General features: G+C 36.9%; 1 protein-coding gene across 1 annotated transcript in view; it reads right to left on the reverse strand.

The window, feature by feature from the left end:
- The window catches only part of stk26 (serine/threonine protein kinase 26), a 28331-nt gene that overhangs the window by 2912 nt on the left and 9672 nt on the right, over nt 1-15747 (reverse strand). The window contains exons 3-9 of the mRNA XM_058758354.1: nt 11579-11635; nt 11392-11500; nt 4028-4185; nt 2410-2595; nt 1579-1724; nt 327-420; nt 171-233 (exon numbers count right to left, since the gene is read on the reverse strand). Coding sequence (XP_058614337.1) covers nt 171-233; nt 327-420; nt 1579-1724; nt 2410-2595; nt 4028-4185; nt 11392-11500; nt 11579-11635 — 813 coding nt within the window. The remainder of the gene's footprint in view (nt 1-170; nt 234-326; nt 421-1578; nt 1725-2409; nt 2596-4027; nt 4186-11391; nt 11501-11578; nt 11636-15747) is intronic.

Raw genomic sequence — 15747 nt, forward strand, 5'->3', positions numbered from 1 at the left:
CTTCATGGAACATGATCTTTACTTAATATCCTAATGATTTTTGGCATAAAAGAAAAATCGATAATTTTGACCCATACAATGTATTGTTGGAAATTGCTACAAATATACCTGTGCTGCTTATGACTGGTTTTGTGGTCCAGGGTCACATATGAGAAGACAAGCTGCCCTACCTCTGAAAAAACAGGAGCCATGACGGTGGTTAAACTGCCTGACTTCTTCTGCAGTTCTTCGTCCTTGGAAGGGAAGAGATCAAAAACACAACATGTTCTCAATAATTGGTTACTAAATTTCAACACTGAATATTCAAATCATCATCCAGAACTCACCATTCCATTGGGCTGCTTCTTTTCGGTCTTCTTCTTCCGGACGGTGGTGAAGGACCACTCAGGAGACGAGTCACTGTCCTTGCTGCTGGGCTCTCTGTTGGGCACACATGAAGAATCCAGAGATTTTCAACTCCTTGTGTATGTGTAGTTTGATCAATTTAAAATACACATGAGAAAAGACTTAACCCTATGGGCCTCTTCAGTCACACAAATTTATTGTAATTTTTTTACTTCATTGGAATGAGATGACACTTGTTGACTTCTGTCATATGTGATTGCACAAATAATTATGAGCATTATTTGAATATGTTAAAGGATACAAAAAAAAAAAAAAGATTAGCTCATAAAAATATTATACATATTGCATAGCATCATAAAATCCCTCCAAAATTTACAAAAAGAAAGAAAAAAAAAGATATTATTGAACAAAAACCGTGAAGGTACCAAGTATAATCCACAAATGAAGAGGCCCCGAGGGTCAACCTTTCTCTGGTGTAAAACCCTTGAAAAGTAGCTGCACAGAACAAGTATGTAGCACTCGTGTATGTGAATTATTTTATTATTTTTTTGTATTTTTTATTGCTTGTGCACAAAATGTCTGTCAAATTACAATTTGGGCTTGAGCTGCATGAGCAGAACAACATTGCTTGTATAAAACAAATATAAACAATATGACTTGTATCTTCACATTTTATGAAATGTTTAAATATATGGTTTTTCACTTTCTTGTCAAAACTAATAGTGGATGGCATTTTAATGAGAGCAAAACTGACAAATAGTGTCATGAAAATTGTATTTCCACTGAAAGTCATCCTCTGAATAAAAAAAATTGTTTAAAACGACTAGAACTAGATCTTGAGAACCTAGGCTCAATTTTTTGATTTGATAATGCACTTTAATTGAAAACAAACTGCATGTCTCTCAGGCTGTTTGGCTTAGATTAATTCATTGCGCCCTCTTGTGGACTGTAGTTTTAATATCTGGTATTCACTGATATTTCAGGGAGTATTTAGGGCAGAGGTTCTCACTCTTGCCTTCGAGGTCTGCTTTGCTGGAGAGCTTAGCTCCAACCCCAATCAAACACACCTGAACAAGTTCATCAAGGTCTTCAGATCACTAGAAAGCTACGGGCAGGTGTGTTTGATTAGAGTTGGAGCTAAACTCTGCAGGACAGTGGCTCTCGAGGGCCAGAGTGGACAGCCCCTGATTTAGGGATTTTGTGAATGCATTTGTGTGCTCGCTGCATGCTTACGAGTCAGAGTCAGAACTCGATTCTCCATCGCTGTGACCCTCGGCTTTCCAGCGCTTCAGCCGGTCAATGAGCTCGGTGAGGTAGGATGTCTTCTTGGCATATTTAACGATATATTTGTGCTTCAGGAGTTCCTTTGCTGTTGGCCTCTGAGAAAAGTAGATAATGACATTTTATAAGCTTCATCACTATACAAACACATCAGCACAAGTTAGCGCTGCACAGTATATCGGTGCACCAGTCGTATAATCAAAATACTTCTCAAAACAGCACAGTACTAAAATACTCTTACATGTGAAAGTCACTTATGGAAGGACAGATGTAATGGTAATGTAACCTTAATGCTCCCTTAAATTGATTTCCAAGGCCATTTTACCTAAATAAAAGCATTCTGTCTTTCCCTATTCAAAGTATACACAATGTTTTATTAACAATTCTTACATTTAATCAAATTCATTCAGAATAGTAAGACACTATAGGCTGTTACCAATCGAATAAAATCAGTATCAACAAAACCCATTTTTTGCACTGCAGCAGTAGCACAGAATATGTACATAATTACAATTGCATACATTTTATTTCATTTTTTTTAAAGTGAAATTATACATTCAGGAACAAAACAAGTTGTGGCTTTGTTTGAAATCATTTTTCACTGGTGACCGCAAACACACAATATTGACAATATTCTGGAAAAACAGTACTCTTGATTGTGTGATGCTGCATAACTAAGTTCATACAGGGGCATTTTTGTCCCCATATATTGAAACTTTTGTGACAACACGAGTATAAGCGCAGCATTCCTACATGAGAAAGCAATGCTTGAACTGTGCTTACAAATGTAGGGTCTTTGTTGAGACAGGAGTCCACAAACTCTTTGAAAGTCTTGGAGAAGTCTCCGTTGAGGGTGGGTGGTGTGTTCTTGGGGATGTGGAAGAGCACTCTCATGGGGTGCATGTCTGAGTTCGGGGGCTCGCCCTTGGCCAGCTCGATCGCAGTGATCCCAAGAGACCAAATATCAGCCTGAGAGCAAAACAAACAACTTCACAAAGCTGAACACACATCGAGCTTGCCATGAGATATTTTGAGAATAAACAAACAAAAAAAAGAGCAAGACATTTGCTTAGTTTTATGAACAAAAGTTCAGCAACCAAAATTTTCCACCAAAACAGCAATTTTCAGTTTCAGCCGAAATGTTTTGTTTTAAGGGATAGTTCACCCCAAAATTAAAAGCTTTTTTAATCAAATTTTAATTTTTGAGTCAACTATCCCTTTATTCTTTCCTCTAAAGGCATTTTAACTGTCAAGTGCTCATTTTTTTGTGACAACAAATATTATGAACTCCTGCTTACTGTATAAGCATAAAAGTAATAAACATTTAACGATTTATGGTGATAATACATCATGAAAGCCAATACAATTATGATTTAAATGAATATACTAAGTCTGGCTTCCAATCTTCATCGGCTGATATTCGTCTAAATCCTGATCGGTGATTGGCTGATCCTGTGTAAATTCAGGGCTGATCTTTTAACTGCGGCACACACAAAATCACATGCTGTGCAGCTCTACTCTACTAAACACTTGCTCATTCCACAAAGCACGATATATCATATCACTGAAGGATAAATTATTGGCAAATATAAGCATTCACGACTTCACAGACTCATGTGAGATTGTAATTCAGGTGAATATGCCGGTTTGTTTGTGTTTTTTTCCTTCACTTTTTAGTGCAATGGTAGCTGCTGTGGCATTTGTCCATGACGAGAGACAGCTTTAGTCATTCGAAACAAACAAGATTTTATTTTCTAAAAACCTTAAGACTAAATTTGGATTTACTTGGCTAAAAACCTTTTTAAAAGTTTCAACAGAATAAAACAAGTTTCTCTAAAGGTTACAAGTATTACAGTCCTGTACAATAACAAACGGACCAATATTTTTGAGACTATAGTTGATGTAATGTCAGTCCCAATAGTCGTGGAGCAATAAGAAAAAATTTAGCTAAGGATGTTAATTAATCGATGATTATATGATGAAAACACTGCATATAAAATAATCCATAGACATAAGTGCTGGAGTGTTTTCTTGTACATAAAGATTATGTGCAGTACAAACAATAAGCCTGCATGCTAAAGCACAACATGACAATCTTTTTTTTTTTTTTAAATATCTACAGAGATGCATGTTAATAGAAATATATGTTTATATACAGAGATACATATGTGTTTCCATGTAACAGTTTAGCCTTCAATAACTGCAGCGTGTTCATGCCGTTTCTTAATAATTAGCTGTTTGCATTACAACAAAGAGTCCAGCTTTCAATCTCATCATGAGCCTGCTCTACACAGAAAACAACAGTGTGATTCTGGAAATGTTTACTTTCAGTGTTGAGATTGTACACAAACCTGCTGGTGTATGAAGCGTTTAAGGTGCGAGTGGATTCAGAGGGACGTACCTTCGAGTCATAGGCAGACTGCTGGATGACCTCCGGGGCCATCCAGAACGGTGTACCTACAAACGTCTCCCTTTTGATCTGCGTGTCTGTCAGCTGACCCGCCACACCGAAGTCTGCCAGCTTCACCTCACCAGACTCAGACAACAACACGTTGGCAGCTGTAACCGTGCAAAAACAAGAGACGATGGAGACCAACAGACATGGCGGCTTTTACTATTACTCAAACAAAAACGGATTCCATTTCAGGATGTATTAAATGTTTTCATAGTAGGGAGAGACCTTGTGGGGGGTCATGTAGTCAAAGGGATCATTTCAACATCTTTGCAACATGTTGTTTTTGGGCTCCTTTTGACTGCAATCATCCGCAGTACATAAACATGCCTTTGTAAGTCTTTTTTCACACATTCACATGGCTTAGGCTCTCTGATGTTGGTCACATCTTATATCTAATGTTTTTTAGTAAGAGTTTTTATTTTGATTGTTAATATCTAATTATTGACATATATAGGGCTGCATGTCTTGGGCATAAAATTATTTTGTTATATATTGCAACTTTAAAGGCCATTTTCTCAATATTTTGATTATTTTCCACCCTCAGCTTCCAGATTTTCAAATAGTTGTATCTCGGCCATTATCCTATCCTAAAAAAACATACATCAATGGAAAGTGTATTTATTCAGCGTTCATTTGATGTATAAATCTCAGTTTCATAAAATTGACCTTTATGACTGGTTTTGTAGTCTAGGGTGACATATTGTGATCATGGTTACTGCTTCCCTCAATTTATTAAGCATAATCATCTGTGATATTCGTTGTTTGTTCATCCTGAAAATACTTCATTTTCATTCACCATGTGTGTTATCCTGCATTGGTAACAATCCTCCACAAACTTCCATGGTTGCAGTTGCTAAGTCCCTCAGTTTTTTCATAAATGGATACATTTTCTGACCACTGGTTTACTTAATCTTCCCAACATGACAACCATGCACACAAGCGCTCTTTACATTACAGAGAAAGTGCTGATGAGCTGAAAATACTGGCAAACATGTAAGCTGGAGTTTGGCAATCTTTATTGAGATATTCTTAATAAATAATATTTACACTTATGAGAGTGTAACACAGCCAGTCTGTTTTCTTTCACAAGGCTATTTGTGCTGTTTGCTGCAAATAAATCTGAGAGCAAACCATGAATTGACATTCTTTTGATTTGTGCTTATGTGAAAGTGCAATAATTCTGATGAAAAACAATAATCGTGTTTAATAATCATTAATATGAGCAAAATATACCATTACCCTGCAGCCCTACTTTTAAGGGTGTTTACTCTACATTCTCTATTATTTAAATAACTACTTACACTACAAGTTACAATATAATATACAGTGGGGCAAAAAAATATTTAGTCAGCCACCACTTGTGCAAGTTCTCCCACTTAAAAAGATGAGAGAGGCTTGTAATTTTCATCATAGGTATACCTCAACTATGAGAGACAAAATGAGAAAAAAAACCCCAGAAAATCACATTGTAGGATTTTTAAATAATATATTTGCAAATTATGGTGGAAAATAAGTATTTGAATAAGTATTTGGTCAATAACAAAATTTCATCTCAATACTTTGTTATATACCCTTTGTTGGCAATGACAGAGGTCAAACGTTTTCTGTAAGTCTTCACAAGGTTTTCACACACTGTTGCTGGTATTTTGGCCCATTCCTCCATGCAGATCTCCTCTAGAGCAGTAATGTTTTGGGGCTGTCGCTGGGCGACACGGACTTCAAAGATTTTCGATGGGGTTGAGATCTGGAGACTGGCTAGGCCACTCCAGGACCTTGAAATGCTTCTTACGAAGCCACTCCTTCGTTGCCCGGGCGGTGTGTTTGGGATCATTGTCATGCTGAAAGACCCAGCCACGTTTCATCTTCAATGCCCTTGCTGATGGAAGGAGGTTTTCACTCAAAATCTCACGATACATGGCCCCATTCATTCTTTCGTTTACACGGATCAGTCGTCCTGGTCCCTTTGCAGAAAAACAGCCCCAAAGCATGATGTTTCCACCCCCATGCTTCACAGTAGGTATGGTGTTCTTTGGATGCAACTCAGCATTCTTTCTCCTCCAAACACGACAAGTTGAGTTTTTACCAAAAGTTCTATTTTGGTTTCATCTGACCATATGACATTCTCCCAATCCTCTTCTGGATCATCCAAATGCTCTCTAGCAAACTTCAGACGGGCCGGACATGTACTGGCTTAAGCAGGGGACACGTCTGGCACTGCAGGATTTGAGTCCCTGGCGGAGCAGTGTGTTACTGATGGTAGCCTTTGTTACTTTGGTCCCAGCTCTCTGCAGGTCATTCACTAGGTCCCCCCGTGTGGTTCTGGGATTTTTGCTCACAGTTCTTGTGATCATTCTGACCCCACGGGTGAGATCTTCGTGGAGCACCAGATCGAGGGAGATTATCAGTGGTCTTGTATGTCTTCCATTTTCTAATAATTGCTCCCACAGTTGATTTCTTCACACCAAGCTGCTTACCTATTGCAGATTCAGTCTTCCCAGCCTGGTGCAGGTCTACAGTTTTGTTTCTGGTGTCCTTTGACAGCTCTTTGGTCTTGGCCATGATGGAGTTGGAGTGTTTGAGGTTGTGGACAGGTGTCTTTTATACTGATAACAAGTTCAAACCGATGCCATTAATACAGGTAACGAGTGGAGGACAGAGGAGCCTCTTAAAGAAGAAGTTACAGGTCTGTGAGAGCCAGAAATCTTGCTTGTTTGTAGGTGACCAAATACTTATTTTACCGAGGAATTTACCAATTCATTCTTTAAAAATCCTACATTGTGATTTTCTGGATTTTTTTTTCTCATTTTGTCTCTCATAGTTGAGGTATACCTATGATGAAAATTACAGGCCTCTCTCATCTTTTTAAGTGGGAGAACTTGCACAATTGGTGGCTGACAATACTTTTTTGCCCCACTGTACATGGCCGTTCAAGTTTGGGATCAGTAAGATTTTTTATGTTTTTTTAAAGTAGAAACTTGTGCTCATGAAGGCTGCATTTATTTGATCAAAATACAGAAAAAACGATATTGTGAAATATTATTGCAATTCAAAGTAACTGTTTTCTATTTTAATACAGTGAGAGAAAAAATTATTTGATCCCCTGCTGATTTTGTATGTTTGCCCACTGACAAAGACATGATCAGTCTATAATTTTAATGGTAGGTTTACTTGAACAGTGAAAGACAGAATAACAAGAAAATCCAGAAAAACGCATTTAAAAAAAAGTTATAAATTGATTTGCATTTTAATGAGTCAAATAAGTATTTGATCCCCTATCAATCAGCAAGATTTCTGACTCCCTGGGGCCTGTTCTTCGTACGTTGCTTATTACATCCGAGATCAAATGACATCCAAGATGATATCATCGCACTAATCATGATCTGGCTAATTCGGTTCTTCAAACGCACCTGTTGTTGATGATTAGTATGGCTGGATTGAGTTATCTGTGATAAACGCGTGTTCATGGGTTGGTTTAAAAGGGCAGATGTATCGATACTCGAAACCACGATCAGCAATGCAGCGATTGGCTGGCGGCAAGACAGCAACGTAATGACATCATATAATTAAAAAAGACACCTAACGAAAAACTTTGACACATTTCTGGACTTTTATAAGGAGACTTCCAAGCGAACAAAACTACATAAATGTTATAATAGATAAAAAATGTTTTGTTTTATTTTAATTGTTTTTAATCGATTCCCAATTATTTAAATTCATTTATATTTTTATTTCAATGTAGTAATTAGCAATTCATTTAATTTTATATTTGAAACAGATTTGTTACGTTAATTAAAGTTTCTTGAAGGTCAAGATCATGTTATCTGCATCTCCTGTGCTCCATCAAGCCCCTCCCATAATAGCGGTCACCACATTAATGCACGACTCTACATTAGCTGTATTGCATGTGTGTATGACTAATACAATTATGAAGTAATTATTTTATGACAAATAAATCTTTCAGTGAGTAAAACTGGCTGAGTCTATAGCATTATAGACTACACAACATTATTATATTGTTTTTAAATACATTTTTAAATGATTATTATTTTAAATTACTGTCCCTGGATCAGTAGGATACTCTTGTAATAAAGTAGTGGTGGCTGGGGCAGATTTTAAGTATCAATTCTGCTTAAAAAGATGCGATCTAATCCTGTTTACATGAAATAAACCTGCTCCCGAGCAGGTTTAAGCTTACGGACCTGTTGCTATGACAACAAGTCCAGGAGGAGCTTCGAAGAACCAAACAATACAAGATCAAGCGAAATCAATCATCAAATCCAGCTAACTGAGTTAGCGACGTACGAAGAACGGACCCCTGGTGTCTTTTATACAGGTGAGGAGCTGAGATTAGGAGCACTCTCTTAAAGGAGTCTCAGCTTGTTACCTGTATAAAAGACAACCTGTCCACAGAAGCAATCAATCAGATTCCAAACTCTCCACCATGGACAAGACCAAAGAGCTGTCCAAGGATGTAAGGGACAAGATTGTAGACCTACACAAGGCTGGAATGGGCTACAAGACCATCGCCAAGCAGCTCGGTGAGAAGGTGACAACAGTTGGTGTGATTATTCACAAATGGAAGAAACACAAAATAACTGTCAATCTCCCTCGGTCTGGGGCTCCATGCAAGATCTCACCTCGTGGAGTTTCAATGATCATGAGAACGGTGAGGAATCAGCCCAGAACTACACGGAAGGATCTCGTCAATGATCTCAAGGCAGCTGGGACCATAGTCACCAAGAAAACAATTGGTAACACTACGCCGTGAAGGACTGAAATCCTGCAGCCCGTCTGATTCAGAGGAGAACTGGGTGAAAGTGTTGTGTTCAGATGAGACCAAAATCCAGCTCTTTGGCATCAACTCAACTCGCCGTGTTTGGAGGAGGAGGAATGCTGCCTATGACCCCAAGAACACCATCCCCACCGTCAAACATGGAGGTGGAAACATTATGCTTTGGGGGTGTTTTTCCGCTAAGGGGACAGGACAACTGCACCGCATCAAAGGGACGATGGACGGGGCCATGTACCGCCAGGGCATTGAAAATGGGTCGTGGATGGGTATTCCAGCATGACAATGACCCAAAACACACGGCCAAGGCAACAAAGGAGTGGCTCAAGAAGAAGCACATTAAGGTCCTGTAGTGGCCGAGCCAGTGTCCAGACCTTAATCCCATAGAAAATCTGTGGAGGGAGCTGAAGGTTCGAGTTGCCAAACATCAGTCTCGAAACCTTAATGACTTGGAGAGGATCTGCAAAGAGGAGTGGGACAGAATCCCTCCTGAGATGTGTGCAAACCTGGTGGCCAACTACAAGAAACGTCTGACCTCTGTGAGTGCAAACAAGGGTTTTGCCACCAAGTACGAAGTCATGTTTTGGGGTCAAATACTTATTTCACTCATTAAAATGCAAATCAATTTATAATTTTTTTTAAATGCATTTTTCTGGATTTTTTTGTTGTTATTCTGTCTCTCACCATTTCTTTGTCAGTGAGCAAATGTACAAAATCAGCAGGGGATCAAATAATTTTTTTCCTCACTGTATATTTTAAAATATTATTTATTCCTGTGAAGCAAAGCTGAATTTTCAGCATCATTACTCCAGTCTTCAGGTGTCGCATGATCTTTCAGAAATCCTTCTAATATGCTGATTTATTATCAATGTTGTAAACAGTTGTGCTTCTTAATATTTTTTGGAACCAGTGATACTTTTTTCAGGGTTTTTAAAATAGAAACCTTCTGTAACAATATATACTACCGTTTAAAAGTTTGGGCTCAGCAAATTTTCTTTCTTTTTTTGAAAGAAATTAATACTTTTCAGCACAGACGTGTTAAATTGATACAAAATTACTAGTCAAGACTTATATTGCTAGAAAAGATTTCTATCTCGAATAAAAAAACGTTTTATTCATCAAAGAATCCTGAAAAAAGCATTACGGTTTCCAAAACATTAAGCAGCACAACTGTTTCCAACACTGATAATGAGGGCCAGTTTAACTAACAGTGCCTTCGCAAACCGTCTTTTGCCGTTAAAATTGTACTGTCAGGTTTTACTAAAGACGCGCAGTGAAGAATTAGCGCTGAAAAGGCTTGGACTCAGTTATTTTTGCGCCTGACCTTACTGAATATGAATTTGTAGGAGTTTCCCTTTCAGACGCAAAAGTTATGGGAGGAGAGTATTAAAATGAATCACACAATGAGTTTTACTAATGTTTGCGCTCTTCAAAGGGGAGCTGGTATTTGCACCATTATTTAACACCCAAAAAAAGCATGTCTTAAACTATTTTGCGCTTGAAATGGCTGCAATTATTGTTGCTGGAGGAGGCACCGCAGGGAACAGAGAGCGCATGTTAGAAGGGAGAGGACTTTTTCCACATGTATTAATTTATTTGGAAATCCAGAAGAACACATTATCCGAACATATCATTTGCAAAGCCATGTTATTTTAAAACTGCTTCAAAAAAAAAAAGACTACTCTGAACCCTCAACTAAGAGTCACACAATACCAGCTCCATCAAAACTTCATTTTTTGGCCTCCGGTTCTTTTCAACGTACTGTGGCTTCTTTATTTGCGACTACGCTAATTTGCACTGCGCTTGGTATATTGCGTTGGTCGATATGTAAATGAGATGTTGCGTGTGTGTTCTTTAATTTGCGCGGTTGTTAGTAAATCACCCGCAGAAATTTCCTCTCCCATCGGCAGTTTTGGAATTGCGCTCTCGCGCTAATTTGCCCTGTTTAATAAAACTGGCCCTAAATCAGCATTTTAGAATGATTTCTAAAGGATCATGTGACACTGAAGACTGAAATAAATTCAGCTTTGTCTTAAATTCTTCATTTTCATATGTTCAAACCCTCAACTCAAGGTTTTAAGATCCTTTATCAAATCTTTTATTTTGGCAGAATATGGTGAAATGCTGTAAACTTCTATAGGGAATTACGTGAATGTGACTCTAATCTAAGTTTGGGAAATGCTATTTTAATGTAACAAGAAATGCATTGTCACTTTCAAAAAGCTCAAATTTCACTTTAAAATATATTTTTTTCCTCATTAAAAAAAAAAAAAAAAAAAAAATCACAAGTTTAATGTTGAGCTCAACCCCTTCAAGAAAAATATTAAGAACACAAAACTACTGAAGACACAACACCAATCAGTGCAGCTATTTGCAGGCCGACCAGCCGGAATCTACCTCACCCTGCATAGTTCAAACAAGTGGAAAAACAAGCGGCAGTGGAAAAACAAAGAAGTCACACCCACTCATCCAAGCAGACACAAATATTCCTCACATGGAGACAATCGCTCTGCGTACACACCTTTTATGTCCCTGTGGATTTTCTTCTCAGAGTGCAGGTAGTCCAAACCTTTCAAAATCTCTTTCAGCATGGTGGCTATCTGGCATTCGTCAAAAGGTCCGGCTCTCAGCTGCACACACACACAAACACAAAACAGGTTGAGTGTGTAGGGCACATGATCGCTCACAGACAAAGTCAAAGGACTTACCAGGTCCAGAGCCGAACCTCCTCCCAGATATTCCATTATGATCCATAGTTTACTGCCCTAAAGGAAAAACAAGACATTTAGAGGTAGGAAAGCACTGAGAAATGTCAATTATGACCAACTGTGTAATAACTCTGATTCACTGAGTGAGTCAACTCGAAAGTGAGTTTCGCAATGTATCGTTTTGTATGACTTTTGTTGTTGATACAGGAAACAGTGGCAAGCATGATCTCTAATGAATTACCACATTTTTATGAGATAAGTAGCGATAATGGGATTATGACATATGTCAGAGGAGTGAATGTGAGATCACTGGCAATCAATCTCTTACCAGTTAACAGAGTTTGTGCTTTATTTTTATTTTATTTTATTAACTTGTCATTCTGCTTTCAAACTGTAGACCAACTGTAGACTGTTGTTGTTGTTGAAATTAAAATGTATGTTTATATTTGAAAGCCTTCTCATGCACAATGTATAGCATACCCTATATTTATGCTTTTGTTTTGTGTTTATTCAGCCTTCAATTTGGACCATTGGCCAAGATATGGTATTTTCTTTTCAATAGATACAAAAGAAAACAGCTTTTTTTATTCAATTAATTAAACTAAGAAATAATCAACCTATCAGAATAATTATTAGCAGCAGCCTTACTTAAATATTATAAACACAAACATATTAAAACAACAGCATGTAGCCTTAAAATATTTCAAGATGAACATTTAAAGGTTCACCCCAGAATGCAAACTCCTTCACGCTCATATAATTCTAAACTTGTATGGCTTGCTTTCTTCTGTGAAAAACAAAAGAAAATATCTGAAGAATCTATCAGACGTTTTTGTTCATATTATGAAAGTCAATGCCTGAAACACTGGCTAACCTCAAACCTCACTGGTTCTCGCATGTATATTGTTGATATTTGACAATATTTGCTTTGAAAGTGCATTCAGAAGACTTAAAATACACATGTTTTGAGTCATAAGGATTTTCACTCGGCCTTTATGCACTTTTTAGGGCATTAAATGTACCGAGTCAAACTGACTTTCATAGTATGTACAAAACTTCTGTTGTACCATCCTTCAGATAACTTTTGTATCTTTTTGGAACGATATTAAGGTGAGTAAATGACGAAACCGTTCATCACAGTCCCACAGTAAAATTCCAGATGGTTAGTATCATCTTTTAAAATCACTGTCAAACACAATTTTAATCACAATTAAAACATGAAACACTCACAGTAAATATGCAAAATACAGCTAAACGCAACATGTAATCTTCCCCATACGTTACATTATATTGTAATAGAATGTGCATAGAATGTAATAGAATAGAATACTATGTTTTTGCTGTGTATGTATTGGATTAATCTCATATAGGATGCTGTCTGGCTGAGTTAATTAACCTGCTACAAAAGCAATTCAATTACAGGCAATGCCCATCATTATTGACTATGATTGGATTATCTGAAACAATAACATTCCATTTAAATGTTCCTTTTCAAAACACAGATACATTATTAATAATCCAGCAGTGTTATTTTTTCATCATATCACAGGCAAATGGTATGTTTTAATTGAGTTACTCATGGCTAAAAAAACATGGAAGAACTTGATATGCAAGACGTACAGTGCGCCAAGCTGTCATATACATAACACTATCATGAGAACACTACTGTAATACAATGTTGTGAATTCTTTGCGTTTAGTTGCCTGTGTTTTAGTGCATCGTTACGGAATTATATTGTCATCAACAGTGTGTTTTAATTAAAATCTTCTCATTATCACCATGATGTACATACTCCTCTGTTTTACCTGTTTTACTGAACCATCGAGTCCTGAAAAGGATAAAAATGCCCATCCCAAAATAGTTTGCTTAACTAAGGTTGTGTTCATTTAAACCTGCACTAAGTAGGTTTTACCTCTCATGGTCACATGGTGCTATCTTAAATATTAACAATTAATTTTTAACAGCACCACCCCAGTATTTAATAAAACTATAACGGTAATAATTTGTCATTATAATTGTGATATGAAACTTTCACTCTCTAATAAAGAAAGTGGATGTTATATGAGGAAAACAATGCATTGTTATTTTACATTTGGTGACTTTATTCAACTTCTGAAGTATTTCTGTCCTGAATACTACCATTAGACCTGAAAACTGTTTTTATCAGTAATAAATCTGTTTATTTAATTTGTATCTTCGTTCTGTTGTATTTGTTGTGCTATTGTAGTAACATTTGTTTGTCTGTTCTTATTTTATTACTGACTATTTACTTGTTTTCAACCATTTTTAAACTTTATATTAGTTAATATTTTTAAATTTTAATTAGTGGTGTCAAAATCAGCGCGTTAACGCAGGCGATTAATTTTTTCAGTTTAACGCGTTAAAAATATTTAACACAGGGGCGGAGCTAGGGTTGGCCACCCCTCTCACAACTGCTGTTTCTGTCACTTTTTCTCTTGCATTTATTCAGTCTCAGAGCGTCTTTACGACCACATCAATCTGGAGAGGTTTCAGACGCGCGCTCCACTTCACTTCAGTGTCAGGCGCGAGTCAAACGAGTGCAGAAACGGTACTGTGCTCGCAGCGCGTGCTCTTCCATTGCACGCACAAAGGTGCCGGAGCGCGCTGTAGTGTGCCCTGTATCATTTCATATCAAAGCGCTAAATAAACTACGAGCATGCAATGTTGTGGTCAGTTAAATCATGATGTTACCAAAAAGGCGATTAAAGCTGCCTTAAAACTGTGCGTGGCTGCGTGCATGTAGCCTAATATATTTTATATGAGTCACATTTAAGAACATGTCTCTAAAATGGTTTTCAAAACTTTCCTGGAGCAGCCCAGCACTGTCTCCCTCATCTAACACACCTTATTCAACTCGTCAGCTCATTAATAGAGACTTTAAGACCTGAAGTGTGTCAGAAAAGGTGATGAGAGTTGAGAGAAAATACGATGCGTGTCAGATCCGCGTCATGTTCAGCAGTGACAGCTCTTAAAGAAATAACAGCCAAAATAACCTAATAACCAGCTGCTGTGATGTCTGTTCATCAAAAGGACAAAAGAAAAAAAAAGTGGAAAAAGAACTTTTATAGCTTTAGGGATTCATCTATATTTAATTTAGTATTTATAGTGTTTGATAACTTCAATTTCAATTTCTGTATATTTCTGCTGAAAGGCACAGGTAAATATGACCTTTATAATAATGGGTTTATGTGAAGATTGTTTTAAGTTTAAGAGTTAAAGTTATTTTTTAAAAGTTTAATAAATGTTAAAATTGATCTCTCAATTATACTGTAATGTTGAATGGCTATAGTCAATAGGTAAATATTTTTGGGGGCGGGGGGGGATCAGTATTGGTATCAGTGATACTGGCCTTCAGTCATGAAAAAAAGATGCCATTAAACAAATATTAAAAAATATATACTGCCTTTCATGTTGTTTGTACATTAATTTGAAGACTGAATGTGAAATTATTGCAATATAAAAGTATATTTAAAAACTAATGTTAGGGGGGATTAATCGCAATTAATTTTTAGAAAAATGTGCGATTAATTGGTTAATTTTTTTTAACCGATCGACAGCACTAATTTTAATATGTGGTATTCAAATTGGAAATGTGAAAATTCACTGGTATGTAAAATGATGGTGTTGTAACAACTTTATTTATTACATGGGTCAAAAACGATGGCAAAGTTAAAAATCTGATCACCACAAAATGTGCATTTAAATGTGTACACACAAATTTCCTCGCACATAATGTGATTTTTATTTATTTATTTTTTTTAAATGTGCCAAGTGCAAGTCTTACAATACTGAAGATGGCTTAGCAACATAAGACAGTATAAATGACACAAACTAGGGGGCTTTTTAATTCATATTCTCCTAGTGTCTTGTTCTGTTAAAGTGGTAGTATACATGGATGGGTCTATGCATATGGAAATTATATGCATATAAGGTAATGCATAGTGAAACTAGACATTGCAAGCACCATATAGCCTATGGTTATTTTGGGGAGGAAACAGGATGGGGGAAAAGGCTTGTGCATGTATGCAGGTTTCATCAATCTGAAAACTGTATGCAAAATCTACTTTATGTCCATATGCACACTTTTAGTATGTAATCTGCACGGTTTATACACAAGGCAAGGCCTTCTTTTTTTAACTTTATACTTA

Source organism: Onychostoma macrolepis, chromosome 21 (genome assembly GCF_012432095.1).
Source record: "Onychostoma macrolepis isolate SWU-2019 chromosome 21, ASM1243209v1, whole genome shotgun sequence".
Lineage (NCBI taxonomy): Eukaryota > Metazoa > Chordata > Actinopteri > Cypriniformes > Cyprinidae > Onychostoma > Onychostoma macrolepis.